Here is a 25,515-nt window from a genome sequence, read left to right as displayed (position 1 = left end):
CCATGCTTCGGTTCCTCTTCTTCCTTCCTTCCTCCCCCCCCCCCCCCCCCCCGCGGGACCCTGCGGCACCATCAACTCTTCCTCCCTCTAATGTCGGCCCTGCAGCTCCAGACTTCCTCGCACCTTCTCCCCTCCCCCTTTGGATCGCTATTATTTTAAATGTTATAGCCGCGGAGCTGTATCCATCAGTGGAGATGTCTAACCTCGGCCTGCCCCGGAACTCTTACTGCAGCAGCCGCCCGTCTAGGCAGGAACAGGAAGTCACTGTTGCAGTAAGAGTTCCGGGGCAGGCCGAGGTTAGACATCTCCACTGATGGATACAGCTCCGCGGCTATAACATTTAAAATAATAGCGATCCAAAGGGGGAGGGGAGAAGGTGCGAGGAAGTCTGGAGCTGCAGGGCCGACATTAGAGGGAGTAAGAGTTGATGGTGCCGCAGGGTCCCGCGGGGGGGGGGGAGGAAGGAAGGAAGAAGAGGAACCGAAGCATGGCAATTGTGGGGAAGTGCAGAGCTGCAGGGAAGAGTGTTGCGGTACCCAGCTGGAGGGAGAAGGAAGATGAGGGAGGGAATTAAAGGAGATGCCAGGGCTTGGAGCATAGGAGGAAGGTATGCCAGTCTAAGGGAAAAGGAAGGGGGAGATGTGAGAGCATGGAGGGGGAGCGAAAGATGGAAGAAAAGGAAAGGAGAGAGATGCCAGAGAATCAGGGAAGGGGAGATACCAGACTATGAGGAGAGGTGTGGGAGAGGGAAGGCGAGGAGAGAGATGCCAGACCAATGGGGTGAAAGGAGAGATGGAAGGGGGAGGCATACAGTTTCTGGAAGGGGCATAGAAGGAGAGAAGATGCCATATAGGGGAAGAGAGACGGCAGACAGTGAATGGAAGGAAGAGAGTTACAAGAAGATGAGGAAAGGAGAAACCACAGAAGACAAAGGTAGAAAAAAATTTCTATTTATTTATTGCTTTAGGAGACATGTGTCACTGTTTCTGTGAAGCATTGTATGCAGAGTCCAGCTTCTTGCTGGTTCAATTTAACCTTTGTCTATGTATTTTTATTTTATCCCCCCTTTTACAAAACTGTGAAGCGTTTTTAGCACCAGCCTTGGTGGTAGCAGCTCTGATGCTCAGAATTTTATGAGCATCAGAGCTGTTACCTCCGTAGCTAAAATCCACACTACAGTTTTGTAAAAGAGGGAGGGGTTAGTTTGTGATTACATATTCCTTACTAGGCGAAGGTGTTTTCTGTGTTCTGTGTGTTCGAAAGACATGGTTTTCTGTTAGGATTGACGGTGTAGGATTGATCTGTGCTGGTCTGGCTTGTTTAGTTTTACAATGGGTGTATTGATGTACTGCTCACTGCAATATGTAAGATGCTGCCTTTTCCTAGGTACTCATGTGTGACGTGTGGTTTGTTACTAAAAATCATGTTTTTCTTACAGATGGGGGGGGGTGCCAAAAAATGATGGGCCCCGGATGTTACATATGCTAGGTACGCCACTGTATGTAAAGATACCAGAAAGCTGGCGTAGCAAAAACTTCTAAGTTTTGAGTATTTAACCCTCCCACAATCTCACGGGCACTCGTTTCAAGTTTATTGAGATTTTGATTTAAACGCAATATCAAATATTTTCAATGCGTATAACAAAAATAAATTTGGGGAAATAAATAAAACCATTTGAACCAGTGTTCCCGCTAAGCTGCGCTGGCGTGCGCTGGCGCACAAAATATTACATCGCAGCGCACACGTTTCTCGTCACAGCGCACGATCGGAAGAGGCGTACGGCAGATGGCAGGGCGGCGAGAGGAGAATCGGGCGAGTTGGCTCATAACTTGCTGGCGCCCGATATTTTTGGCTCACGGTGAAAAAAGTTTGCTCACAACACCCGCCCGCTTAGAGGGAACACTGGTGATGATACCCATTTTTTTTAATAAGCGTTTGTATCAAAAAAACTGTTTGTTCCTCAGGTGATGCTCTGCGGCATGCAAGAGGTAGATTTATCAGACTGGCAAAGAAACACAGTCTATCGTCATTATACAAGAAACAGCAAACAGATGATTTGGTTCTGGCAGGTATGCTATACAGTATAAATAATTTCTGCTCTCCAAGTGTTTCTGTAGGAGACATTTCCAATCAGAATTCCTATAAAGCTCTGAGACAAATGTATCAACTGCATTTTTCTTTTAAAAGTCATGCAAAATTTTAGTAGCTGTGTCTGTTCTGGTGAAAATTAGAATCTTTGCTTATTGTAATTATTGTGATATTTATTTTATTTTAAAATTGTTTTATATCCTGCACATCCCAAAAGCTATGCGGGTTAAAGGGAAACAAACATATAGAACAACCATGCCCAATAACAACTCTATCCCATCACACTTTAAGGGAAAACTTCTTGGAAATAATATGCTTTTAGACTTATTTGCTTTGAGAAGGGGACTTACAGTATAATCTTAAATGCATGTATATCAGATTTGAATAATAAAACATAAAGCTAGAATTAGTAATGTTTTGTGCTGCATTAATGTGTGCTATCACAGTTAACATGATTTATTAATAACTGGGTCGCATATAAGGAAAAATGCTTGAGTACCTGAATATATTCATGTAAACCGTTCTGAGCTCCCTTGGGAGAACGGTATACAAAATTAAATGAATATATTAGTATGTAACTCTAGTTGATAGTCTGCAAAGAAATTCATTATGACACTCCCATGAATGATAACATACAACTTTTAAGCAACACCCATCCACTGTTTCTATGTGGATGGGTATCTAAAATGGGCCTTCCCCTCCCTGGTGCATCTTGGGATGCACTGGGGAGTGGCCTGAGGCTCTAACGGGCCCAGGTTGTATAAGGCCTTTCCTATGGGAGAGACCTTAAACAACTCGGGCCAATCAGAGCCTCAGGCCCCTAGAAGAAGCACTTAAATGGTGCAAGTTAAGTGCTTCTTCTATTATATTGTAATGCACACAATTATTTTCATTACAGTCTAAAGTCAAAGTAAAATCAGACCAATGATAAAATGCACCACCCTGGCAAGGGCATGAAAGCAATTTGCTTAATGCTCTGGGAATATGAGGTCTGAATAAATAGTGAGTTATATTGTATAAGTTTACTCTCTTGAACCATTTGCATTTATAAGTCATTTCTGAGTGCACTTTAGTTTCTTTCTTGTATTTTTAATATGATCTTTAACATATAATGCTACTCCCCCTCCTTTTCTTCCTACCCTGTCTTTCCTGAACAGATTATAGCCTGGTATAATTACATCTCAGCCTTGGTTCTGCGTGAACCATGTCTCTTTGATCGCCACTATATCCAACTCATCTTCTTCCATCACAGCTTCAAGATCCAGAATCTTGTTTCCCATTCTTCATGCTTTAGTATATACTACTTTCCAGACATTGCCTCTTTTTCCCATCCGTGTACAGGTATTCAGTGATTTACACCTGAGGGCTTATACTCACCCAGGGGCTTTGATCACCCTGCCCCATCACTTCTCCTTTAAAGCGCTCTTCAGTAAATTAGCCAGCCTGCTGCCGAAGACACTTCTTTCCTTCTTTGATAGATGTATACCATCCCTGCTCAGCAGCCCTTGGAAAATCATCTCATGGCCCAGGAAGCCAAAATGCTCTCTACAACACCATCCACGTAGTCACGCATTCATCTCCAAGATGCGTGCTTCTCTGACTTGGCTCTTACCTCAACAGGGAAGATGGACAAGAATACCATCTGTGCACCTGACTGCTTCACCTTCACCTCCAGAGCCACAAAGTCACTTTTGATACATTCGCAGGGGTACCTGGCGGTATCATTAGTGCCAACATAGATGAGCAGCATTGGATAATAGTCATCAGGCTTGATGAGTCTTGGCAATCTCTCCATAACATCTTGGATTTTGGCACTAGGCAGACAGCACACCTCCCAGTATATCATGTCTGGTCTGCAGACGGATACTTCTGTACCCCTCAGAAGAGAATGGCTAACCACCACTACCTTAACCCTCCTAGTGGTCATGGATCCAGCAATTTGGGGAATTTCAAGCTTTGGTCCTTTCATATCCTCCACTTTCAGGGCAGCATACCGGTTCTTCAGTTCAAGGGTGGGTGAAGTCACAGTACCAATCTTGTTGGGTTCTGTAATCTGAGTCCAGATGTCTTCCCTCAGCACAGCCTCTTCTTCCCCACTGCTGGAAATATTTGACACCTCATGAACCATTTCATCGATGTACCTTTCATTCTCACGGATGCTTCTCAGTCTTGCCATCTCCTCTCTCATTTCCTTTACTTCCATCATGAGGGATTGAAGCTGAAGACAGCTTGCACATGGAACCACTCCCTCTGCCTGGGTAACATTTTCTGTCTGCACAGAGACAGAAGCTATAACCTAAGCAGCAGCTTTGGTGACACAATGTTTCCCAGCTATTTTGTGGCTGCAGAAGTATTTACGCCTGGAAGAAAAAAGAAAGAGCAGAAAAATCCTACCAAAGCAATGCCCTATTCCTGATTGGCTGAAGAGCCCAAAAAGCTCCGCCTTGAGGTGGGTGGGAGGGAATTAACTTCAAGGGTCACCTGTGGAGTCTGATCTATAAGAAAGTCCTTAGAGTTCAGTGTCATACTGAGAGGTTGAAACCAGCCAGCAGTCTCTCCCTCAAGGAGCGCTTTTCAGTTAGGGTAAGAGGATTCACACACCCCATGAAGTATAGCGTGCTTGGCCTGTCTTAACAATTTTCTAGGCCTCTCTCCCACTTACTACTCAAAGTCTTAAAAGGTCCCGTACAGATCAAAAGGAGCCTTTTAGTCAACAGCTCTCTCTTCAAGTAAATATAAGCAAATTATATATGCAGTTCACAGGTTGCTGTGAAAACTATCTTTAATGCTGAATCTCTACAACCAATTCTAGGGGTAAGTAGGAGCTGTCTTAATAACAGATTATGGACTTTTCCTCCAGGAATTTGTTCAAAACTTTTTAAAACTTAGATATGCTAACTGTGCTGTTATATCCTCTGTTAACAAGTTCCAGAGATTATATGTTGAGTAATAACATATTTCCTCCTACTTATTTTAAAAGTATTATCCTGTAGCTCCATTGAGTGTCCCCTAGTCATTGTACTTTTTGAAAGAATAAAAAAATCAGTTCACATTTACCTGTTCTACTCCTTTCATAATTTTATAGATTTCTATCATATCCCCCCTCAGCTGTCTCTTTTCTAAACCAAAGAGCCCTAAATTCTTAAGCCTTTCCTCATATGAGAGGAGTTCTATCTCCTTAATCATTTTGGTCTAGTGTGGTAGACACTTCAGGCTTACTGAGAGTTAGGCACTAGGCCAGTATTCTGCCCCTCAAGGGGTCACCTGTGGAGCCTGATCTTAATATTACAATTGCTAATATTCCAGAAAATCTGCTACTAAAGAATTGGGTGTATTCTTGCTGTTTTAGCTGAGATTTTACAAACATCAGTACAGAAATGGAGGAAAAGTCCATAGTCTGCTTTTGGGAAGTCACTGTTTGCCCTGGATTGGTGGCATAGAATGCTGCTACTATTTGAGTTTTTGCCAGGTACTTGTGACTTGGATTAGCCTCCATGAAAGCAGGATACTGGTCTAGAGAACTATTGGTCTGACCCAGTAAGGCTATTTTTATGTTCTGTTTTCTTTATATTTAACCTTTGTCCATAAAAGGCCCAAGAACAATGAGCCTGAAGTTATGACTTGGGAAGCTCTGATAATTCAACAATTAAAAAAAAAAAGCACAGGATGAGCTTAAATAACAGTCGCACTGTATTTTAAGGATAAAACGTTAATACAATCTCTGGTTGAGTATCAAGAATCATTATGTGAGAAGTAGAGTGCCATTACTGAATAATAATAATAATAATAACTTTATTTTTCTATACCGCCATAGTCAGGCGACTTCTAGGCGGTTTACAATGTAAGAAGGCTGGACATTCAGCGAATAACAAAGGTCTTAGTACAGTACAATGCTAATACAATACAATAAGTCCACATATAATACAATACAGTAAGTCTAAATACAATACTATACAATAAGTTTAAATACAGTACCGAACAAAGAGTCTAGATGCCGTACAATAGTCTAAATGGTAAACTTACATATTAATTGGAGATCTAAGGGTAATGAGTGTCTGAAAGATTTAGAACATCCATGAGGGGGGTCTTAGTGGGGGAGGGGACCGTTTTAGTCAATGAATTTAGCGAATAGGGTGGTTCGTTTATGTGGTTTTTCAGCCAGGTTTGCTGTCTGTTCGCTTGGAACTTAAAGGTTCTGTCCAAGAAGGATTTGTATCTGCAGCCTGTGGTCTTTGGGTATGCAAAGATGTTTTTGTTTCTGGTCGTTCTTGTGGGGTTGTGTAGGGTGAAGTGAGTTTGTAGGTATGAAGGTGCTAGTCCCCAGGCTTGTTTGAAACAGGTGCAAGCGAATTTGAATAGAATTCGCGCTTCTATTGGAAGCCAGTGCAGCTTTTTGTAGTAGGGGCTGATGTGGTCGTTTTTTCTAAGTCCGAAAATTAGGCGAACGGCGGTGTTTTGTATTAATCTTAGTTTTTTTATTGTTTTTTGTGGGATGCCTAGGTAGATGATGTTGCAGTAGTCAAGAAGGGATAGGAGGCTGAACAAATAAGGCTATGGAAAAGGTTAGGAAGAAAAGCAAAAATGACCACATATTGATGCTAATGTGCAAGTATGATCAATACAATGAGGCTCATTAAAAAAAAAAAAAAAGACATCCAAAAGATAGCATAACCCAGCACTTGTATGTTTTACTAATCAAAATGTCCAAGTGGGCATTCTCAAAACAGACTTTCTAGACATCTTTCTGGTTGTTTTGTCTCCAGTGCATCCAAATCTTAAGGGGGCTTGCTAGAGGCGTGTTTTGGGCAGGCTTAGGACTTGGACACTTGTCAGGCATAATCAAACCTTTAACAGACGGTCCTGGGCTTTTTGTGATGTTTGGAGCTACACCTGTTTTAAAAGAGTCTAAATGCTAAAAAGATGCCCAAACTGACCAGATGACCACTGGAGGGATTAAGGCATGACTCCTCTTTCCTCTCCCAGTGGTCACTGACCCCCTCCCATCACCCAAAGATGTTTTAAAAAACAGTACATTCTAGCCTGTATTAGGAAGTGGTGCTGAAAAGTTCTCAGCCCAAGCAACTTCGGATATTAACACATACGTTTGATCCCAGAGGGGCACTTTAAGGGTTATAACAGTGAATTTCACATTAAAAATTCCAGGTATGGATGTCACCATATCTTGCTTATATTGTATGGTGAGCCCTCCAAAACCTACTGTACCTACATTAAGATGTCACCTGCATGCATAAGAGCTATTGTTGGGGAGCTGTTACCACCCGGAGGATATCTTGGAGGAGGCTGTTTGGTGGATCTTGTCTCCTGCAGCAGCGGTTCTCTACCAGCGTGAGCATTGCCGACAGACATTTCCAGAGACGGACCCCCTGACGTCATCGGGTCCGTCTCCAACTTCCTGATAAGCTGCCGTTGCTGCGGGTCATTTTCGAGAGCTGTTACCACCCGGAGGATATCTTAGAGGAGGCTGTTTGGTGGATCTTGTCTCCTGCAGCAGCGGTTCTCTACCAGCGTGAGCATTGCCGACAGGCATTTTCAGAGACGGACCCCCTGACTTCATCGGGTCTGTCTCCAACTTCCTGATAAGCTGCCGCGGTTGCGGCCGCAGGGCGTGGCCAAAGGGGCGTGCCCTAAGGGGCACGCAAGGCCCCTTGGGAGCCACGAGGAGCCTGAGAGCAGGATCATTTTGGTAATATAATTTACTTTAACATTTCTATGCTTGTTTGGATATGGGGAAAAGAAAAATTAAACCAAAGAGTTCAACACCAGTGGTATCTGGTCCCATGGACAGACATTTAACATTATTATCTCAAAATCCACCTGTTACATCACCAAATATAGATTCATCCTTGTCAGGAGCATCAATAAGTCCCCTCAAACGGACTCCTCCCCTTCATCCAGTATCAAGTGATAGTAGGAATATTAACCCTACTATATCCAATGCACAAGGGGTTTCCTCTACTCATATAGGTAAATTAGTTTACACTGAAATACCTAAACCATTGATTCTCTCAGGAGGAGTGGAGGAAAGTCCACGTACAGAGGAAACACAGGATATTACCCTAAGGGACTTATGGTTAGGAATATCGAGAGTTGAAGGGTGTCTCAGGACAATAATGAAACAAATGGGGGATTTTTCTCCGTCTGTTTCTTCAAAATTAGAAAATGTGGACTCTAACTTAGGTTGTGTGGACAAACGATTAAATATTGTAAAAACTCAATGTAATAATTTACAAGCTGTCTCGGTATCTGCAGTTAAAGATTCTACACTGATACATTCTAAAATTGAATCTATGGAGAATATGAATAGAGCAAAAAATCTCCGCTTAGTCAATTTTCCAGTAACTCATTTATTGTCACCTGAAATCTTGTTAAGGAAGTTTTTTAAAGAAGTACTGGAAATGGCTAATGCGGAGAAATTTCCAATAAATAATTACTATTATATTCCTCCAAAAAAAATAGAATCTGCCCAGGAGGTGGACCATCTGGCCACACCAGAGGTAAATTTGACTGAATTTTTGGAAGATACACAGGATGTGATCCAGAGTCGGTCCACTCTGGTGATAACATGCATGAGTGAGATGGATAAGACATTGATTATGAAACTTTATTTTAAGAACAGGTTAATGAAATTTTGTGGGGATCTTGTTAGGATTTTTCCGGATGTCTCCAGAACCACTCAATTGAGAAGGAAAGAATTTCTGGAATTGAAGGATAGAGTTTTGGCTCTGGAGGCATCTTTTTACCTGAAATTTCCTTGTAAATGTTTAATTAAGTTACAAGATATTGAATATGCTTTTTGGGATCCTATTCAACTACAACAATTTCTAGTTGCGAGAGAATAGAAATGATTTTGTTTCATCTAGCTGAAAATAATAGTAAGGAATGATTCAAGGTAGGTTAGTACAAACCGAGAATTATTGTCCTTTAGTTTTCTTAAATTTATTTGTTTAGAAATAGTAACAGGTTCTCCCCATTGATGTGGGCTTGAAAGGAATTATGTATGTATGATTTGATTATGTATTGCTTTGTATGAATTTGTTTCCTTTTTTCTTTTGGAAATATTAGATATTGTAAAGTATTCAAAAGCACAATAAAAAAAAATAAAAGAGCTATTGTTATGTTGTACAGGTGGGTACAGTAAGTTTTGGAGGGTTCACCATACAGTTTATAGTGACATGTGTGCTTGGGACTTTGAAATGTGACAATCACTACAGTACCCCCTAGAGTTCCAATCTGTTGTGCTCAGCTCTCTGTGAACAGTTGCTAAGAATGCAGGCTGCTTTGAGATCTGAAAAACTCTCTTTTGTGCGTTTTTCATATGGACATATTTATATTTCAGAATGGCCAAAGAAAGATAGAGATACTAAGGACCAAAATGTCTACAGTCATAGGCCAAAAAAAAAAAAAAAAGATGTCTTACTATTTTTCTCTACTGGATTTCCGGACATCTTTCTCAAAATGTCCAAACTGAGACTTAGACTTCCTTTCGAAAATGTCCCTCAATATATGTAAGAACAGAGCATAGAAATGTTTGGTGAATAGTTGCCCACCTAGAAAGGAAGTCTAAACTGTTGGCCAGTTCAGTAGTTATGGTAGAAATTCACCATAGATTTCTGCTATACTGGTTTTGAAGTGAAATAATGTATGTTGTTACTCATCGATGAAAACTAGTAATCATTCTCCTACTAATTCTTCTATTGAATTTCTACAATTCTCTTTCCAAATTAAACCTAAACTTGATGTTTTACTTATTTATTTACCTCCTCCAATAAACAGTTCAAATCTATCTGAATTACAATCACTTCTTTTTGATTTTGGTTCTTCCACTATTAACCCTCTCATACTCGGTGATTTTAATATTCATTTCGATGATATTACTGATCATCAAACTAAAACTATTCTTTCTTACATTAATCATCTTGACCTTCATCCCTTAATATCTGAGCCTACACACAATCTTGGACATACAATTGACATGGTTATCATCCCCTCTACATCAATAGAGAATTGCTCTTTAAAGTTCTGTGACCCAGTTCCCTGGTCTGATCACTACCTATTATCAGTTTTGTATAAATTCAACAATCCAAACCCCCAATTACCCACAAAAAAAGTTATCAAATTTAGAGATTTTAATAACCTTTCATCTGACATAATTTCGGATGCTCTTCCATCAGACTTTTTTGATTTAGGATCCTCATCTCTTGAAAATTCAATACAATTGTGGACCAAAAACACACTACAATTACTAGACAAAGTAGCCCCACAACAGACAAAAATCATCCCGGCAAAAAAAAACTTTAATCCTTGGTACACAGCTGAACTCAACCTTATCAAACGGCAATTAAGATCTCACGAACGTAAATGGAGGAAAGTTAAATCACCATCGAATTACGAATCATTTAAGACCCAATCCAATTTCTATAAAACAAAGATAAATCAAGCAAAAACTAAATATTTTTCAGGATTAATTCAAAAAGCTCCAAACTCCTCTTCTTTATATCACATAATAAATTCAATTCTTTATTCTAATAAACAAAAAAACTTAAACATCGAGATTAATCTCACAGCCAATGATCTTGCGCTTTATTTCATTAAAAAAATAGATGACATTAGATCAACCTTCATAATAAACTCAACCTCCAAATCTATCCCAACAACTACTGATGACATCTCATTCTCTTCCAGATGCTCCTCCTTTAACATTCCTAGTTTAACGGAATTGAAATCTATCATAAATTCTATTAATATAAAAGGCTCTAAGACTGAATCCATTCCTCCTTTTCTACTTAAACGTTTTTTTCATATTTTCGGTCCATCAATACATACTTTAGTCAGTGAAAGTTTAACACTAGGCATCATGCCAAGCGAATGGAAACATTCAATTATTCACCCCATCTTAAAAAATCAAAAAATCAGTGCTGGAGATTGTACAAACTATAGACCCATAGCTAATATTCCATTTTTAGCTAAATTGACTGAAAAGGTTGTATTCAATCAGATATCCGACTTCATTGAAAAAACTAACATCCTTCATCCAAATCAGACAGGCTTTAGACAATATCATTCCACCGAGCACTCCTTAATTGGTATGACAACTTCCATTCACTACTTCTTGGACCACCATCAGTCAGTTCTTTTAGCTTCCTTAGACCTCTCGGCGGCCTTTGATACAATTGACCATGAATTATTAATAGACAGACTTCAATCAATAGGGATTTCAGATCAAGTGTTAGCCTGGTTCCAATCTTATTTCACAAATCGTACTTCCGTGGTCTCCTTTAATAACATGACTTCTGACTCTTTCTCCTCTCAGCATGGTATACCTCAAGGTTCCATATTATCTCCTCTTTTATTTAATATATTTCTGGCACCTTTGTTGACTTTATGTCAATCCATCGGCTTTACTACATTCGCCTACGCCGACGATATACAACTTTTACATCCAATCGACCCTAATAACTTTTCTGATATAACTCTAATCAATAATAAACTTGAAAAAGTACACCACTGGTTAAACATGAATCGCTTAGCACTTAATATCACTAAATCAAATAAACTACTCTTTCCCTGGAAAGATAATCCAACCTTTATCTCACCAATTTCCATTCTTGGATTTCCTTTACAAGTGGTACAAAAAACCAAAATTCTCGGAGTTATTCTCGATAACAAACTTTCCTTTCACGACCACATCAATAGCGTCATTAAATCTTCATTTTTCAGACTTAGACAAATACGATCAATCTCTAAATCATTCGATACCACTTCATTAAAGATTCTCATTCATTCTTTCATTATATCCAAATTAGATTATTGCAATGCCCTATTTCAAGGTATCGCCCAAAAGGAGATCAAGCGTTTGCAGATCATACAGAATACAGCTATCAGACTTATCACAAAAGCAAAAAAATTTGATCATATCACTCCTCTCCTCAAGGAGGCCCATTGGCTCCCTGTGGCCCACAGAATAATCTATAAGCTCTGCCTACTTACATTTAAATCCCTTCATTTTAAATCTCCGGCATTCATTTATAAATTACTAATTCCTTATTCTTCTAACAGAACTTTAAGATCAGATAAACAACGCTTATTAACAATTCCTTCATTAAAAATAATTAATACACGTCGACAATATATCTTTTCAGTTACAGCGCCCCAAACCTGGAATTCTCTCCCTATCTATTTACGTGAAGAAACTAATTTGGACAAATTTAAAAGTAATCTTAAAACTTTTTTATTTAGCGACGCTTTTATTATTTAAATTTTATTCGGTTTTTTCTTTTAAATCTTTACAAGTTTCAGAATCGATTTATTTTATGCTAGAATAATTTTTTTTTAATCTTTTCCCCTTTTATCCCACCCATATGTGTTTTCCCTTATTTGTTTTTTACTTTGCTCAAATATATTGTAATTTCTCCCCCTACTTACCCTAATGTTTCCGATTTGTCCTGTAATGAAATTGTTCTGTCGTGCTTGTTTGTTTTTTGTAAATTTTATATATTGTAATTTTAAACTTGTGTTAATCGCTTTGAAATTGATAAAGCGATCAATCAAATATATATTAAACTTGGAAACTTGGAAATCAGATTTTTGGGTTGCTTGGCCACTGATCTACTGAATTCATATGTAGTAGATTTTAGAGCATATAATTATAGTCCAGCTTAATTGTTGATTATTTCTGTTGTCTAGTTTGTTAAAGAAATGGATAATGAAGTTCGCTTGCGGCTGATGCAGTTTGTCACTGGTACTTGCAGACTACCAGTTGGTGGATTTGCTGAGTTAATGGGTAAGGATAATTGGACTTAGTTTTCTAGAATTTATTTAAACAGCAGTAATTCCACTTTGAAGTTCAGTGGGTAGATTGCATGCTTAATATTTCATTTTTTTCCTCTCTCAGAGGTAAGACCAAAATGCTATTTTGATTCATGTGGCTGTTTCCATCATCTATTGATTTATAAAAAAAAATAATGAAATTGTGACCATACTACTGTAGGCATACTGAACAGATTAAACTTCCTGCTGTGAAATAATACTCGTATATGTGGAAATAGTGTTGTGCTGTCTTTCTTTTTTCACTGTAGGAAGTAATGGTCCTCAAAAGTTTTGTATTGAAAAAGTCGGTAAAGAAACATGGCTGCCAAGAAGTCACACCTGGTGAGTTGTTATGCTGACCCTTTAAATAGAGTTAATCTAACTACTTAATTTGTAATTTATTATGTTTGTTTTAAACTATTTGTTTCGCATTGAGAAATAACTTTCTTTAGTTTTGATATAAAAAAAAGCTTTTTTTCCAAGATAGCTTCTGTGTGATTTTGCAGTCAGTGTTCAAGTATTATGTTTTCAGTGGCGTACCTAGGGTATGTGGCACCCATGGCACATCATTTTTTGACACACACCCCCCCCCCCAATGTAAAAAAATATTTTATCCCAGGACAAGCAGGCAGCATATTCTCAACATGTGGGTGACGTCATCTACGGAGCCCCGACGCGGACAGCTTTTCAAGCAAACTTGATTGAAGATTCAAGTTTGCTGTGCTGCACCACGCATGTGTGTGCCTTCCTGCTCCACTAGAGGGAGCATCCCCTCCTCGTGGTCTCCAGTTCTAAAGTTTCCACCAAGCCAGAAAGGTCCTGTTCTTTCTCACTCCGTTCAAACGTGCCTTCTAGCACCGCGGCTTTGTTGTTTTTCATCGGAGTTGCTGTGCGATTTTTCTTTTCCTGCTGTTTCTTGTTTTAGACGTTCGCGGGTTTTTTTGGCAACTGGGGGCTCCCGGGTTGTCGTGGCCGCGTGGCCTCGATTAGCCGCGGCCTTTCTTTTGCTATATGTCCCGGCCCTTGTACAGATTTAAAAAGTGCACCCGGTGTGATCGGCTTCTGTCGATCACCGATCCTCATCGGTGGTGCATCTTGTGCCTGGGGGCTGACCATCCTACTGATTCCTGCCCCAGGTGCTCTACTTTCCAAGCTCGTGCTCTGCGCTGCTGTTGGGCCCGGATGGCGGACCTTTTTGTCGTGGAACAGTCCTCGGCCTCGGCTTCGGCCCCGGCCTTGACCTCGGCCCTGCCTTGGATGTCCTCGACCTCGTAGACCTCGGCCTCGGCCTCGAAGTCCTCGGCTCCGGGTAAGTCCTCTCTTCCTTCTTCAGGTTCGACGCCAGCGAAGAAGTCATCCTCGGGGGCTCCGGCCGTGCAAGGGGGGGGTACCCTGCCCCTGGCCCCAGCTAAGCCCTCCAAGCCTTCGGGGTGTGCATCCACTAAGCGGGAATACTCGATGTCGAGGTCGCCCTCAGTGGAGTGCACTACGGCGCCCGATATGCCGTCGATGCTGTCGGTGCCTGTTTTTCAGGACATGCTCCGAGCCATGATATCCTCGGAGCTCTCCTCGGCGTTGGCCCACCTGCAACCGGCCTCGACCTCGCGTGTGCAGGACCAGCCTGAGCCTCGCTTCGAGGCCCCTCGGGGAAAGGTGTGCCACTCCCGGCGTCTCTCTTCCTCTGATTCCTCGCCCCGGGCCTCGAGACATTCCTCGCCCTCGGGATGGGAGGGGCGGACTATGGACAAATTTGGGCGGAGACTCTACCAAAATTCTATGATGGCGAACTGTGTACTGAACTATTCGTTCACTTTCACGTCCTACCTCAAGTTCCTCATCCGGTCTCTACCTGCCTTCCAGGACGACTTGCCTGACTCCCGCCGGGTTGCATTTAGGCAGCTGGTGGATTCTCTATCCCAGCTTCATCTCCATCTTTTTCACGTGGCGTATGACGCATTTGAGCTCTCGTCTCGTGTGTCCGCCTTTGCGGTAGCCATGCGCCGGCTGGCGTGGCTCCGGCTGGTTGACATGGATCCTAATCTCCAGGATCGCCTGGCCAACCTTCCCTGCGTGGGGAACGAGCTATTTGACGACTCCATCGAGGTGGCTACTAAACGCCTATCGGAGCATGAGCAGTCCTTTGCTTCCCTGGTGCGACCCAAGGTGAAGCCGACCTCCTCGAGGGCCTATCGTGCTCCTCCTCGGAGGTACCCCCAGAAGTCGACCCCGGCCTTTTCACGCCCACTTCCATGACGTCAGCAGGCACATTCCCGAGCCTTGCCGAAGATTCAGCCGCCAGCCGCGGCTAAGCCTGCCCCATCTTTTTGACGGTCTGGGTGGATGGGGGCGGGCTCCCTCCGCGCTAGTTTCGGTCCCCCTTCCCATCGGGGGCCGTCTCAGAGCCTTTTACCCCAGTTGGGAACGCATAACATCGGATGCGTGGGTCCTGGATGTGATTGCACACGGTTATTCCCTGAATTTACGGGAGTTGCCTCCCGACAGTCCACCAAGCGCGTGTCCTTCCAATCGGGCGCAGTTGCCCCTGCTTCTCTTGGAGGCTCAGGCCCTTCTTCGCCTGCGGGCAATGGAGGAAGTTCCCCCTTGTCAACGGGGATGGGGTTTTTACTCCCGGAACTTCCTGGTCCCCAAGAAGACCGGGGACCTGCGTCCGATTTTGGACCTCCATCGCCTCAACAAGTTTCTGGTGCGGGAGAAGTTCCGGATGCTCTCCCTTTCGGTTCTTTATCCCTTGCTGGACGAAGGGGACTGGCTATGCTCCCTCGATCTGAAGGAGGCCTATACCCACGTTCCGGTGCATCCAGCTTGTCGCCGGTTCCTTCGGTTTCAGGTGGGGGACCTGCACCTCCAGTACAGGGTCTTTCCATTTGGTCTGGCTTCATCCCCGCAAGTCTTCACGAAGTGTCTCGTAGTGGGGCCTTCAGATCTTCCCCTACCTTGACGACTGGCTATCAAGGCCCCGTCGAGGGAGGGGGTTATCTCAGTGACCCGACAGACTAATACATTCCTTCAGAGTCTGAGGTTCGAGGTAAACTTTCCAAAGTCCCACTTGTGCCCCTCGCAATCCCTACAGTTCATCGGGGCCGTGCTGGACACGGTTCGCCTTCGTTCGTTCCTGCCTCCCCCTCGGCAGGCTGTTCTCGTCTGTGTGAGCGAGCAGATTTCTCTGCTGTCTTCGGTCTCGGCGAAGCGGATGATGATTCTTTTGGGACACATGGCCTCCACCATCCATGTTACTCCGTTTGCCAGGTTGCACCTTCGGATCCCTCAGTGGACCCTGGCCTCTCAGTGGCATCAGGATCGGTTCCCTGTTTCCAGCCGCATTGCGGTGACTCCTTCTTTGAGGCGCTCGTTCCGTTGGTGGACCAACTCTTCAAATCTTTCCAGGGGTTTGCTATTTCTCGCCCCTCCGCACCACAAGGTCCTGACCACGGATTCTTCGGAGTAGGCCTGGGGGGCTCATCTCGACGGTCTGCGGACCTAGGGTCTGTGGTCGGTCGAGGACCGTCGCTGTCACATCAACCTGTTGGAGCTTCGGGCCATTTATTTGGCCGCTGTGACTTTTCGACATCTGCTTCGGGACCGAGTGGTCCTGGTGTGCACAGACAATCAGGTGGCGATGTATTATGTCAACAAACAAGGGGGCACGGGGTCCCGGTCTCTTTACCGGGAGGCCCTTCGCCTTTGGGATTGGGCGATTCGCCACAACATCTTTTTTCGTGCAGTTTACATCCAAGGAGAGCGAAATTGTCTGGCAGACAAGCTGAGTCGCCTTCTGCAGCCGCACGAGTGGTTACTCCATTCCCGGGTCTTGCGTCAGGTGTTCATGCGGTGGGGGACCTCTCAGATAGACCTGTTTGCTTCCCCCCTCAATCACAAACTGCCTCTCTTCTGTTCCAGGATGTACTCCCCAGATTGTCTCGAGACGGATGCCTTTCTCCTCGCTTGGGAGGGGAAGTTCCTTTATGCGTTTCCGCCTTTCCCTCTGATCTTGCAGACGCTGGTGCATCTCAAGTCGACGCATGCCACTCTGATCCTAATTGCTCCTCGGTGGCCTCGGCAGCTGTGGTTTTCCCTGCTTCTTCAACTCAGTGTCAGAGAGCCTCTTCTTCTGCCTGTTTTTCCCTCTCTGCTGTCTCAGAGTTGGGGGTTCGCTGTTGCATCCCAACCTGCAGTCTCTACATCTGACGGCTTGGTTCCTTTCCGCCTGACTTCTTCTGTTCAGTTGTGTCAGTCGGTCCGGGAGGTTTTGGAAGCCTCTCGAAAGGTTTCGACTAGGCTCTGTTATTCCCATAAGTGGAATAGATTCACTTCCTGGTGTTCTTTGAATCATCTAGAACCCTTGTCTGATTCTGTGTCCTCGATTCTGGAGTATTTGCTTCATTTGTCCCAGTCTGGTCTTAAGACAAATTCTATTTGGGTGCATCTTAGTGCGATTGCTGCCTTCCATCAGCAGCTTGATGGGAAGTCCCTTTCTGTCCACTCTTTGGTTCCTCGTTTCATGCGGGGGCTCTTGAATGTTCATCCACCTCTCAAGCCTCCTCCTGTGGTTTGGGATCTCAATGTGGTTCTTGCGCAACTTATGAAACCTCCGTTTGAGCATATGGATAAATCTCATCTGAAGTTCCTTATTTGGAAGGTGATCTTTTTGCTTGCGCTCACCTCTGCTCGTAGAGTGAGTGAGCTGCAGGCTTTGGTGGCGGATCCGCCTTTTACTGTATTCCATCATGACAAGGTGGTTCTCCGCACTCATCCCAAATTTTTGCCTAAGGTGGTGTCTGATTTCCATCTCAATCAGTTCATTGTTCTTCCGGTCTTTTTCCCCAAACCCCATTCTCATCCTGGGGAAGTGGCGCTTCACACTCTTGACTGTAAGAGGGCATTGGCTTTTTATCTTCAACGAACTCAGTCGCATCGGAAGGTTCCTCAGTTGTTTTTGTCCTTTGATCCCAATCAGTTGGGACATCCTATTTCCAAGCACACCTTGTCTAACTGGTTGGCTGCTTGTATTTCCTTCTGCTACGCTCAGGCTGGTCTCGCGCTCCATGGTCGGGTCACAGGACATAAGGTCCGAGCGATGGCGGCTTCTGTCACTTTCCTCAGGTCCATGCCTATCGAGATCTGCAAGGCTGCCACTTGGTCTTCGGTTCATACCTTTACCTCACACTACTGTTTGAATACTTTATCCAGGAGCGACGGACGGTTTGGCCAGTCGGTTTTGCGTAATCTGTTTTCCTAAATTGCCAACTTCCCTCCGTCCCTTTTTTGGTTAGCTTGGAGGTCATCCACATGTCGAGAATATGCTGCCTGCTTGTCCTGGGATAAAGCACAGTTACCATAACAGGTGTTATCCAGGGACAGCAGGCAGATATTCTCGCAACCCTTCCGCCTCCCCGGGGTTGGCTTCTTTGCTGGCTATCTGAACTGGAGACCACGAGGATGGAATGTGCCCTCTAGTGGAGCAGGAAGGCACACACATGCGTGGTGCAGCACAGCAAACTTGAATCTTCAATCAAGTTTGCTTGAAAAGCTGTCCGCGTCGGGGCTCCGTAGATGACATCACCCACATGTCGAGAATATGCTGCCTGCTGTCCCTGTAAGTAACTGTGCTTTTAGTAATAACCATGAAATGGAATAAATGGTCAGAATAGAAACAGGCAGTGAAAATTTTCTTTTATTGAACCTCATATATGTAACCATTATTCCAAACATAACATAACATAAATTATGTCTGAATTGTCATGACATCAGAAGTACATATGGAGTAGTTGCAGGTGATGCTTGGGACAGTTCTGATTATGTTAGTTTGGTTTTATGTGTTTTTTTAATAGAAGGGTTTTTATTTCTTTTTTTAAGGTTTTGTAGTTTGTGGTCGAGGTCAATAGGTTGTAGAGTTGGGGGTCAAGTGTTGCAGCTCGAATGGCTAGGAGGTTGTCGAACAGTTTTTTTCTTTTGACGTTTTTGGTTGGAGGGTGTGTGAATGGTGCGTGAGTTCTCCTATGTCTGTTTGAAGTGGATTGAATTATTTAGCTGAAGAAATTAGTTACCCCCCCCCATTCCACACACATTAATTCTCTTCCATTTTTGTTCCCATTATAAAAAAACACTGATAAGTTCCCAGGAAAAAAATACATTAAAATAAGAAGTGAAAACAAAGGTCCCTACAGATGAGAACATAACATAAGAATAGCCTAACTGGGTCAGACCAATGGTCCATCATGCCCAGTAGCCCATTCTCATGGTAGCCAATCCAGGTCACTAGTACCTGGTCAAAACCCAAAGAGTAGCAACATTCCATGCTACCAATCCAGGGCAAGCAGACACTTCCCCCATGTCTTAATAACAGACTATGGACTTTTCCTCCAGGAATTTGTCCAAATCTTTCTTAAAACCAGCTACGCTATCTGCTTTTACCATAACTTCTGGCCACTTCATTTTTAAGCTTAGATCTTTCCTTCCAAACAGAGACCTTGCTAGATGTCAAATACAGCACAAGGTAGCTTCATATGGACTTAGCTGTGCAGGACATGTGAATCTCCTCATACACCCACCATATAGTGCAAAAATGTGCAAAGGTCTGTTTTTTTTTCTTTCGATCACTACATAGCCTAATGCCACACAAGCAGCGCTGTTACAAACATATTCTGAAGGTCAATGCTAAGGTTAACAAAGTTTCCTTCCTTGGACCACAAGGAGATACTGACAAACCACTGGAAGAGATCCCAAAACAACTACCCAGGCACAACACCCAAAGACCCACTCAGTGTGTGAACCAGTTGAGTGGAGTGGACTAACTGGGGGATGGAAATGGGCCCGAAGTTTGCTCAGCAGAATTTCCCAGACCTCTTCCTCTCAACACATTGACACGCTGCCACCACCACCACCACTAGGAACACCTCACCGGGTAGGCCAGCAATGCTTATAAACTTTATAAAACACATTATTATATTTTCTTATAAAGCACATATTTTAACTGAATTCTGACATCCTCAGCCTTTCCATTCACAAAAATAGAAGGAAGAAAAGTTCCATTTCCTGCTGTCTCATGTCTCGGCCTATACAATATTTTTCTTCTGCAGACCCTTCAAAAGTCTGACCAAATCCTCGTTTCACTTGCATTATAAAGTACTGAGGATGCCATCTCTCCCCTATCCCAGGTCCTAAAGTCTAAGACAGTAGCGCAAACTAGCGCTGCCCGATTCAGGAAAAAAAATTTCGATTCGATTCAGCCTATTGAATTAGTTTTTCAATTTGATTTTCCTGCCCAATTGGGTGTTTTTTCAAACATCCTGGTGGGTTTATTTTATAGCTTTTTCACTCCCCTTTGGTTTCTCCTAACCACACTGGCACTGTGGTGTAAATAAAATAAAGAAACAAAAAGGACTTTTCCTCTCTCTGTTAAATCCTAGCTCACGTTTGCGGTCTAACACCAGCTCTGGCAGGATACACATTTTAAATCTGATATATTGTAATCACAAAACATAAAATAAAATTTGTTTTTCTACCTTTTGTTGTCTGGTTATTTTTCAAATCTTGTTGGTCCAAGGCTCTGGTTGTCTTCTGATAACTTGCTTGCCAGGGTCTCCTTCTTTCTTCATTCTGCATGCTAACCATCTGCCATCTCTGTCCTCCCCTTCCGTTTCCCTTCCCTCCCTCCCTTCCCTCTCTGGCATCTTTCCTTTTTTTTGTCTCCCTCCATAGATCCACCTTTTCTTAACTACCCTTTCATCCAACATCTCTCCCTCCTTCCCCACAACCCCAGGGTCCACCATCTCTCCCTTTCTTTTCCCATCTACCCTCCTATCCAGTATCTCTCTCCCCCCCACACACACACCATCCCTTGTGTCCAACTTCTCTCCCTTTCTGTTCTTTCCCTCCCTAAATCTCATGGTCCATCATCTCTCTCCCTCTCCTCTATTTTCAGACCCATTATGTCTTGTCCCCCAAAGTTCAGCATATGCACATCTCTTTGAACCCCCCTTCCCTCCATGTACTTCTACACCGGGGCCCCCTCTCCCCTGAAGGCCTGTCCCCCCTTTGAAGGCCTGCACCCCCCCCCGAAGGCCTGTCCCCCCCTTTAAAAGCCTGCCTGCCTGTCCCCCTTGAAAGCCTGTCCCCCCCTTGAAGGCCTGCCTGCCTCTCCCCCTTGAAGGCCTGTCCCCCCCCTTTGAAGACCTGTCCCCCCATTGAAGGCCTGCTGGCCTGTTCCCCCCTTCGAAGGCCTGTCCATTCCTTGCTGCCTGCCTGTCCCCCTTGAAGGCATGTTCCCTCTGAAGGCCTGCATCCCCCCTGAAGGCCTGCCTGCCCCGCCCCAACCTGAAGGCCTGCTGCCCTGCCCTGCCCCGCCACACCCTGAAGGACCGCTCACCCCCCACCCCGAAGGACCGCTCATCCCCCTGGCCTCACCGTACCATTTACCGTAGAGAAGCAGCCTGCAGCAAGATTGCGATGCCAGCGATCTTTGCGCTGCTTCGGTGCTGTTTCCTCTGCCGCCGTCAGAGGACGGGCGGGACCGTGGCAGAGGAAACAGCACCGAAGCAGCGCAAAGATCACTGGCATCGCGATCTTGCTGCAGGCTGCTTCTCTACGGTAAATGGTGCAGGCAGGCCAGATGTGGGGGGGGGGGGAATCTGGACGCCAGACGCCAAGGGGGAGAACCGGCTGTTGGGAGGGGGAACCAGACTCCAATGAATTCAAGGCCAGGAGCACCCTCTCAGGGCTTGCACCCGGTGCGGACCTCCCCCCCCCCTCTTGGTACTCCACTGTATATATTAATGCACTCTTAAAATGGTGGCTATAAGACAACTGACCTGTTGATTAGGAGGAATAAATATGGACTCAACAGTAGGTAATGTCATTCGATGGCACCAACACTGTCCAGATAGCTCAGAAACATTGAGAAGGTTTTTCTAACTGAGCATGTGAAGTGGTCTCTTCCATACAGCATGGCCAGCAACCTTCCATGTACTCACACACACCAAGCCAATCACAATAGGATTTTATTAGCTGGTTTTCGTCAAAAGCCAAGATAAATGTTTTAGGCCTAGATTCACTAAGCTCACCGATGTGTCCAGACCAGTTTGTGAGCGTTCCCCGACCCAATTCACTAACCTTCTGCCCGATCCGATCCACATGCAAATGAGGAGAAATGGCATGCAAAGTAGGAAGGCAGCGATTCACTAAACAGAAGAAGGAACACCGATTGGGCTGGCTGATCCAAAAAGAAGGGACTGCTGAGGACAAGTCCTCATGCTCTTGCCGACTGTCCTGCTCTCTACTGCCCTGAAATCCCAGTAAAATGCAAGCTCTGCCGACTCTCCTGCTCTCTGCCGCCCTTCTCTGCAATGCAAGCCCGTGGTGTTAACCCGTGGTTTTAATCCGTGGGTTAAAAGCGTGTTCTATTCCATATGGGGTGACATCTTCCCCTGTCATCCCTCCAGCTCTGTGTCCGTGCAGCTCCTGATTAGAGGTAGCCAGGGAATGTTCTGGGGAAGCTGTAAAATCCTGAATTAGGACTCAGAGCCATAAGGCTAATATGTTTTGAGAAAGATGCTTGATCTGGAAACTTGCTCTCCTTTCTCGAGCTGGCGGCTTTGAACTTTTCCATCAGCGCCTAAATTCAGTTTCTCCATCCTCTTTCAACATTTATCCATCTTTCATTGCCTTTTACCTATGCTTTCCAGCACTGGTGATAAGACAAACAGGCAGAAGTGTGTTTTGTAAAGCCCCCCCCCCCACACACTTGTTTTGATCTCACTTGTGCAGAGAGCAAGCGCATGCATGGACCACATCTACAGGCAAAGAAGATGGTCTGCACATGTGTCTGGATCGCTCTGCAGCGATCCGTGGGGTCGCTGTGAAGCGTGCCTCTAATCGCATTAATTTGCATGAGGATTCGTAGTGAATCGGTTGCCCGGGAAGATTCGGCTACAGATCACCATCGGATCGGTGAGTTTAGTGAATCTAAGCCTTAGTGCATAACATCAAATACCTTTATAGAAAAGCAAACCAATTATGTTAGGTGGCAGTAGGGCGCTGTTTTGAGAATCTGGGCCAATGTATTTACAAACAACAGAAAGATAATGCACTTAGGGCTAGATTCACTAAGCAAACCGATCATGTACCGATCGGTTTGTGAGCCCTTTGCGACCCGATTTCCCTCTGACCCTATTCACTAACCTGTGTAGCGATCCCATCTTGATCCCAAGGGAGGAGCCTGAGGCGCCTCAGCCAATCAGGGCCTTAGGCCCCTCCCTGTGCATCACAGGATGCACCGGGGCGTGGCCTAAGGCCGGTATTGCGTCGCGGTCTGGCAGAGCAGCAGGAGGACTTTGCACTTCCTCCGCTCCCGAAGATAACTGGAGGCCTAAGGAGCAGGAGGGACTGGGCACCCCTCCTGCTCCCGGTGTTTGGATGGGAATGGGGGTGGGTCCGGCCGGGAACCGGGAGGGGGCGCCCTTGGATGGCAGGAGGGCATCGGGATCCTTCCTGCTATTTGTTTTTGTGGGTGGGGGAAATAGAGATGGCAGGAGGGAGTGGGACCCTCCTGCCATAATTTTAGAAGTGGTGTCAATTTTTTTGGTTCGGGGAGGGAGAGGGGAAGGGGCTCTTGTTGGGAGAGGGAGGAGGGTTTCATTTTTTTAAAATCGGGCCTGATATTTTGCTCCTGTCATACTGTTAGGGCTCTAGCAATCTGTGCAGTCGGTTGGAGGCGTGCCTCCAATCGCCTTCATTTGCATGCATGGTTGGTGAATTGGTCAGCCTGCTTCCAATCACACACGGATTGGAGGGTTAGTGAATCTCGCCCTTTGTTAGTACAATTTTCATGTCATAGATAGAAACTGTGCTAATGAAGCACTACTGATTATTCAGAGATAACATACACAACCGATTATGCTTCCATTAACCACCCACCTCCCCACCCCCTTTTTTTTTACTACACATTTGGAAGTTTCTAATTAGTACAGCGGTACCTTGGATTACGAGCATAATCAGTTCCATAATCCAAAATGCTCGTTTATCAAAACGAGTTTCTCCATAGGAAATAATGGAAACTCACTTTGATACGTTCCCACCCCCCGAGGCCAGTGGCGCTGCTCTATTCCCCCTCTACGAGAACCGACATTGCTCCCCCCTGCGATCCGCCACCCTCCCCTCGTGATTCGGCATCCTCCCCCCGCGATTCGGCACCCTCCCCCCCCCGTGATCGGGCACCCCCACGCCGCGATTGGGCACTCCTCCCCCGCCGCTTCTTACTGTCATCTGGGCCTGGGCACCAGCAGTGGCATGTCCTGTGCGTTGGTGCTGGTGCCCGAAGATCAGCCTCCTCTTCTTGCTGGGCCTTGAGCATCTACGCATGCTCAAGGCCTGCGAGTTCACGTTCTCTCCGAGATCTCCGAGAATCTTGGAGAGACCTTGAACTCGCAGCCCTTGAGCATGCGCAGATGCTCAAGGCCCAGCAAGAAGAGGAGGTCGATCTTCGGGCACCGACGCATAGGACGTGCCGGTGCCCAGGCCCAGATGACCGTAAGAAGTGGCCGGGGGGGGGGTGCCAGATCGCAGGGGGCGCCGCTCGCAAATCGAGGCACGCTCGGTTTCCGAGGTGCCGTTTTTGCGAATGTTTTGCTCGTCTTGCAAAACACTCGTAAACCGGTGCACTCGTAAACCGAGGTACCACTGTACTCTTATAGGGTTGTTGTTTTTTTTTCTATCCCTGGAGAACTCACAATTTTTAAAAATAGCAAAAATTTGTAGTGGGATTTTAAAAAATGATTTTAGTACCATGAATGTCCATAGATCCTGAAGCTGTCATAGAACCCTATATCCTTTGCTAATTTCACATTCAGGGGAACGAGGGGGATAGTAACCACTTCTGGAATTTAAAAAGTGGCTTAATTCCTTCAGTGGACAGCTGCTCAAACAGAGCACCTTTCTGTAACCTGCCAAGTACCAAGTCTAAATAACAATCTCCATCTTTTTAGACATGGACATCTCTTCTAAAATTGGAGCTGGATGTCAATATTTTGGCCCCTCCCTAGCAATATTCAAAACATGCCCAGTCCACATCCCCTTGCCATATGGACATTCTAAATGCTGGTTCTGTATCGCTTAAAATACTTGGAGTTATTTTCGATCACTCTCTTTCCTTCCACGACCATATTAGTAATGTTATAAAGTCTTCATTCTTCAGGCTTCGACAAATCCGCTCTGTATCTCAGTTCCTTAATGCCAATTCTCTAAACATCCTCATTCATTCACTTGTCATTTCAAAGATAGATTACTGTAATGCCCTGTTCAAAGGTATAGCACAAAAGGAAATAAAACGCTTACAGATAATACAAAATACATCTATTAAACTTATCTTTAAAGCAAAAAAATTTGATCACGTAACGCCGCTCCTTAAGGAAGCCCATTGGCTTCCGGTGGGTCATCGAATAATATATAAACTCAGTTTGATCACCTTTAAATCACTTCTTTACAAAACTCCAGCTTTCATTCACAAACTGCTAATCCCTTATACAGCTAATAGAACTTTAAGATCTGCCGAACAACATCTTCTAACGATTCCATCGCTAAAAATAA

The 25,515-nt window shown here is 44.5% G+C and overlaps 1 protein-coding gene across 7 annotated transcripts in view; it reads left to right on the top strand.

The window, feature by feature from the left end:
• WWP1 (WW domain containing E3 ubiquitin protein ligase 1) overlaps positions 1-25,515 on the top strand; it is a 252,071-nt gene that overhangs the window by 214,943 nt on the left and 11,613 nt on the right. For all 7 annotated transcript variants that reach the window (XM_033933270.1, XM_033933272.1, XM_033933269.1 and 4 more), the window contains 3 exons: positions 1,965-2,069; positions 12,793-12,889; positions 13,185-13,257. In XM_033933270.1, coding sequence (XP_033789161.1) covers positions 1,965-2,069; positions 12,793-12,889; positions 13,185-13,257 — 275 coding nt within the window. The remainder of the gene's footprint in view (positions 1-1,964; positions 2,070-12,792; positions 12,890-13,184; positions 13,258-25,515) is intronic.

This window comes from Geotrypetes seraphini, chromosome 2 (genome assembly GCF_902459505.1).
Source record: "Geotrypetes seraphini chromosome 2, aGeoSer1.1, whole genome shotgun sequence".
Classification (NCBI taxonomy): Eukaryota; Metazoa; Chordata; class Amphibia; order Gymnophiona; family Dermophiidae; genus Geotrypetes; species Geotrypetes seraphini.
Note: the sequence above shows the minus strand (reverse complement) of the source record. Positions and strands in the feature narration are given on the sequence as shown.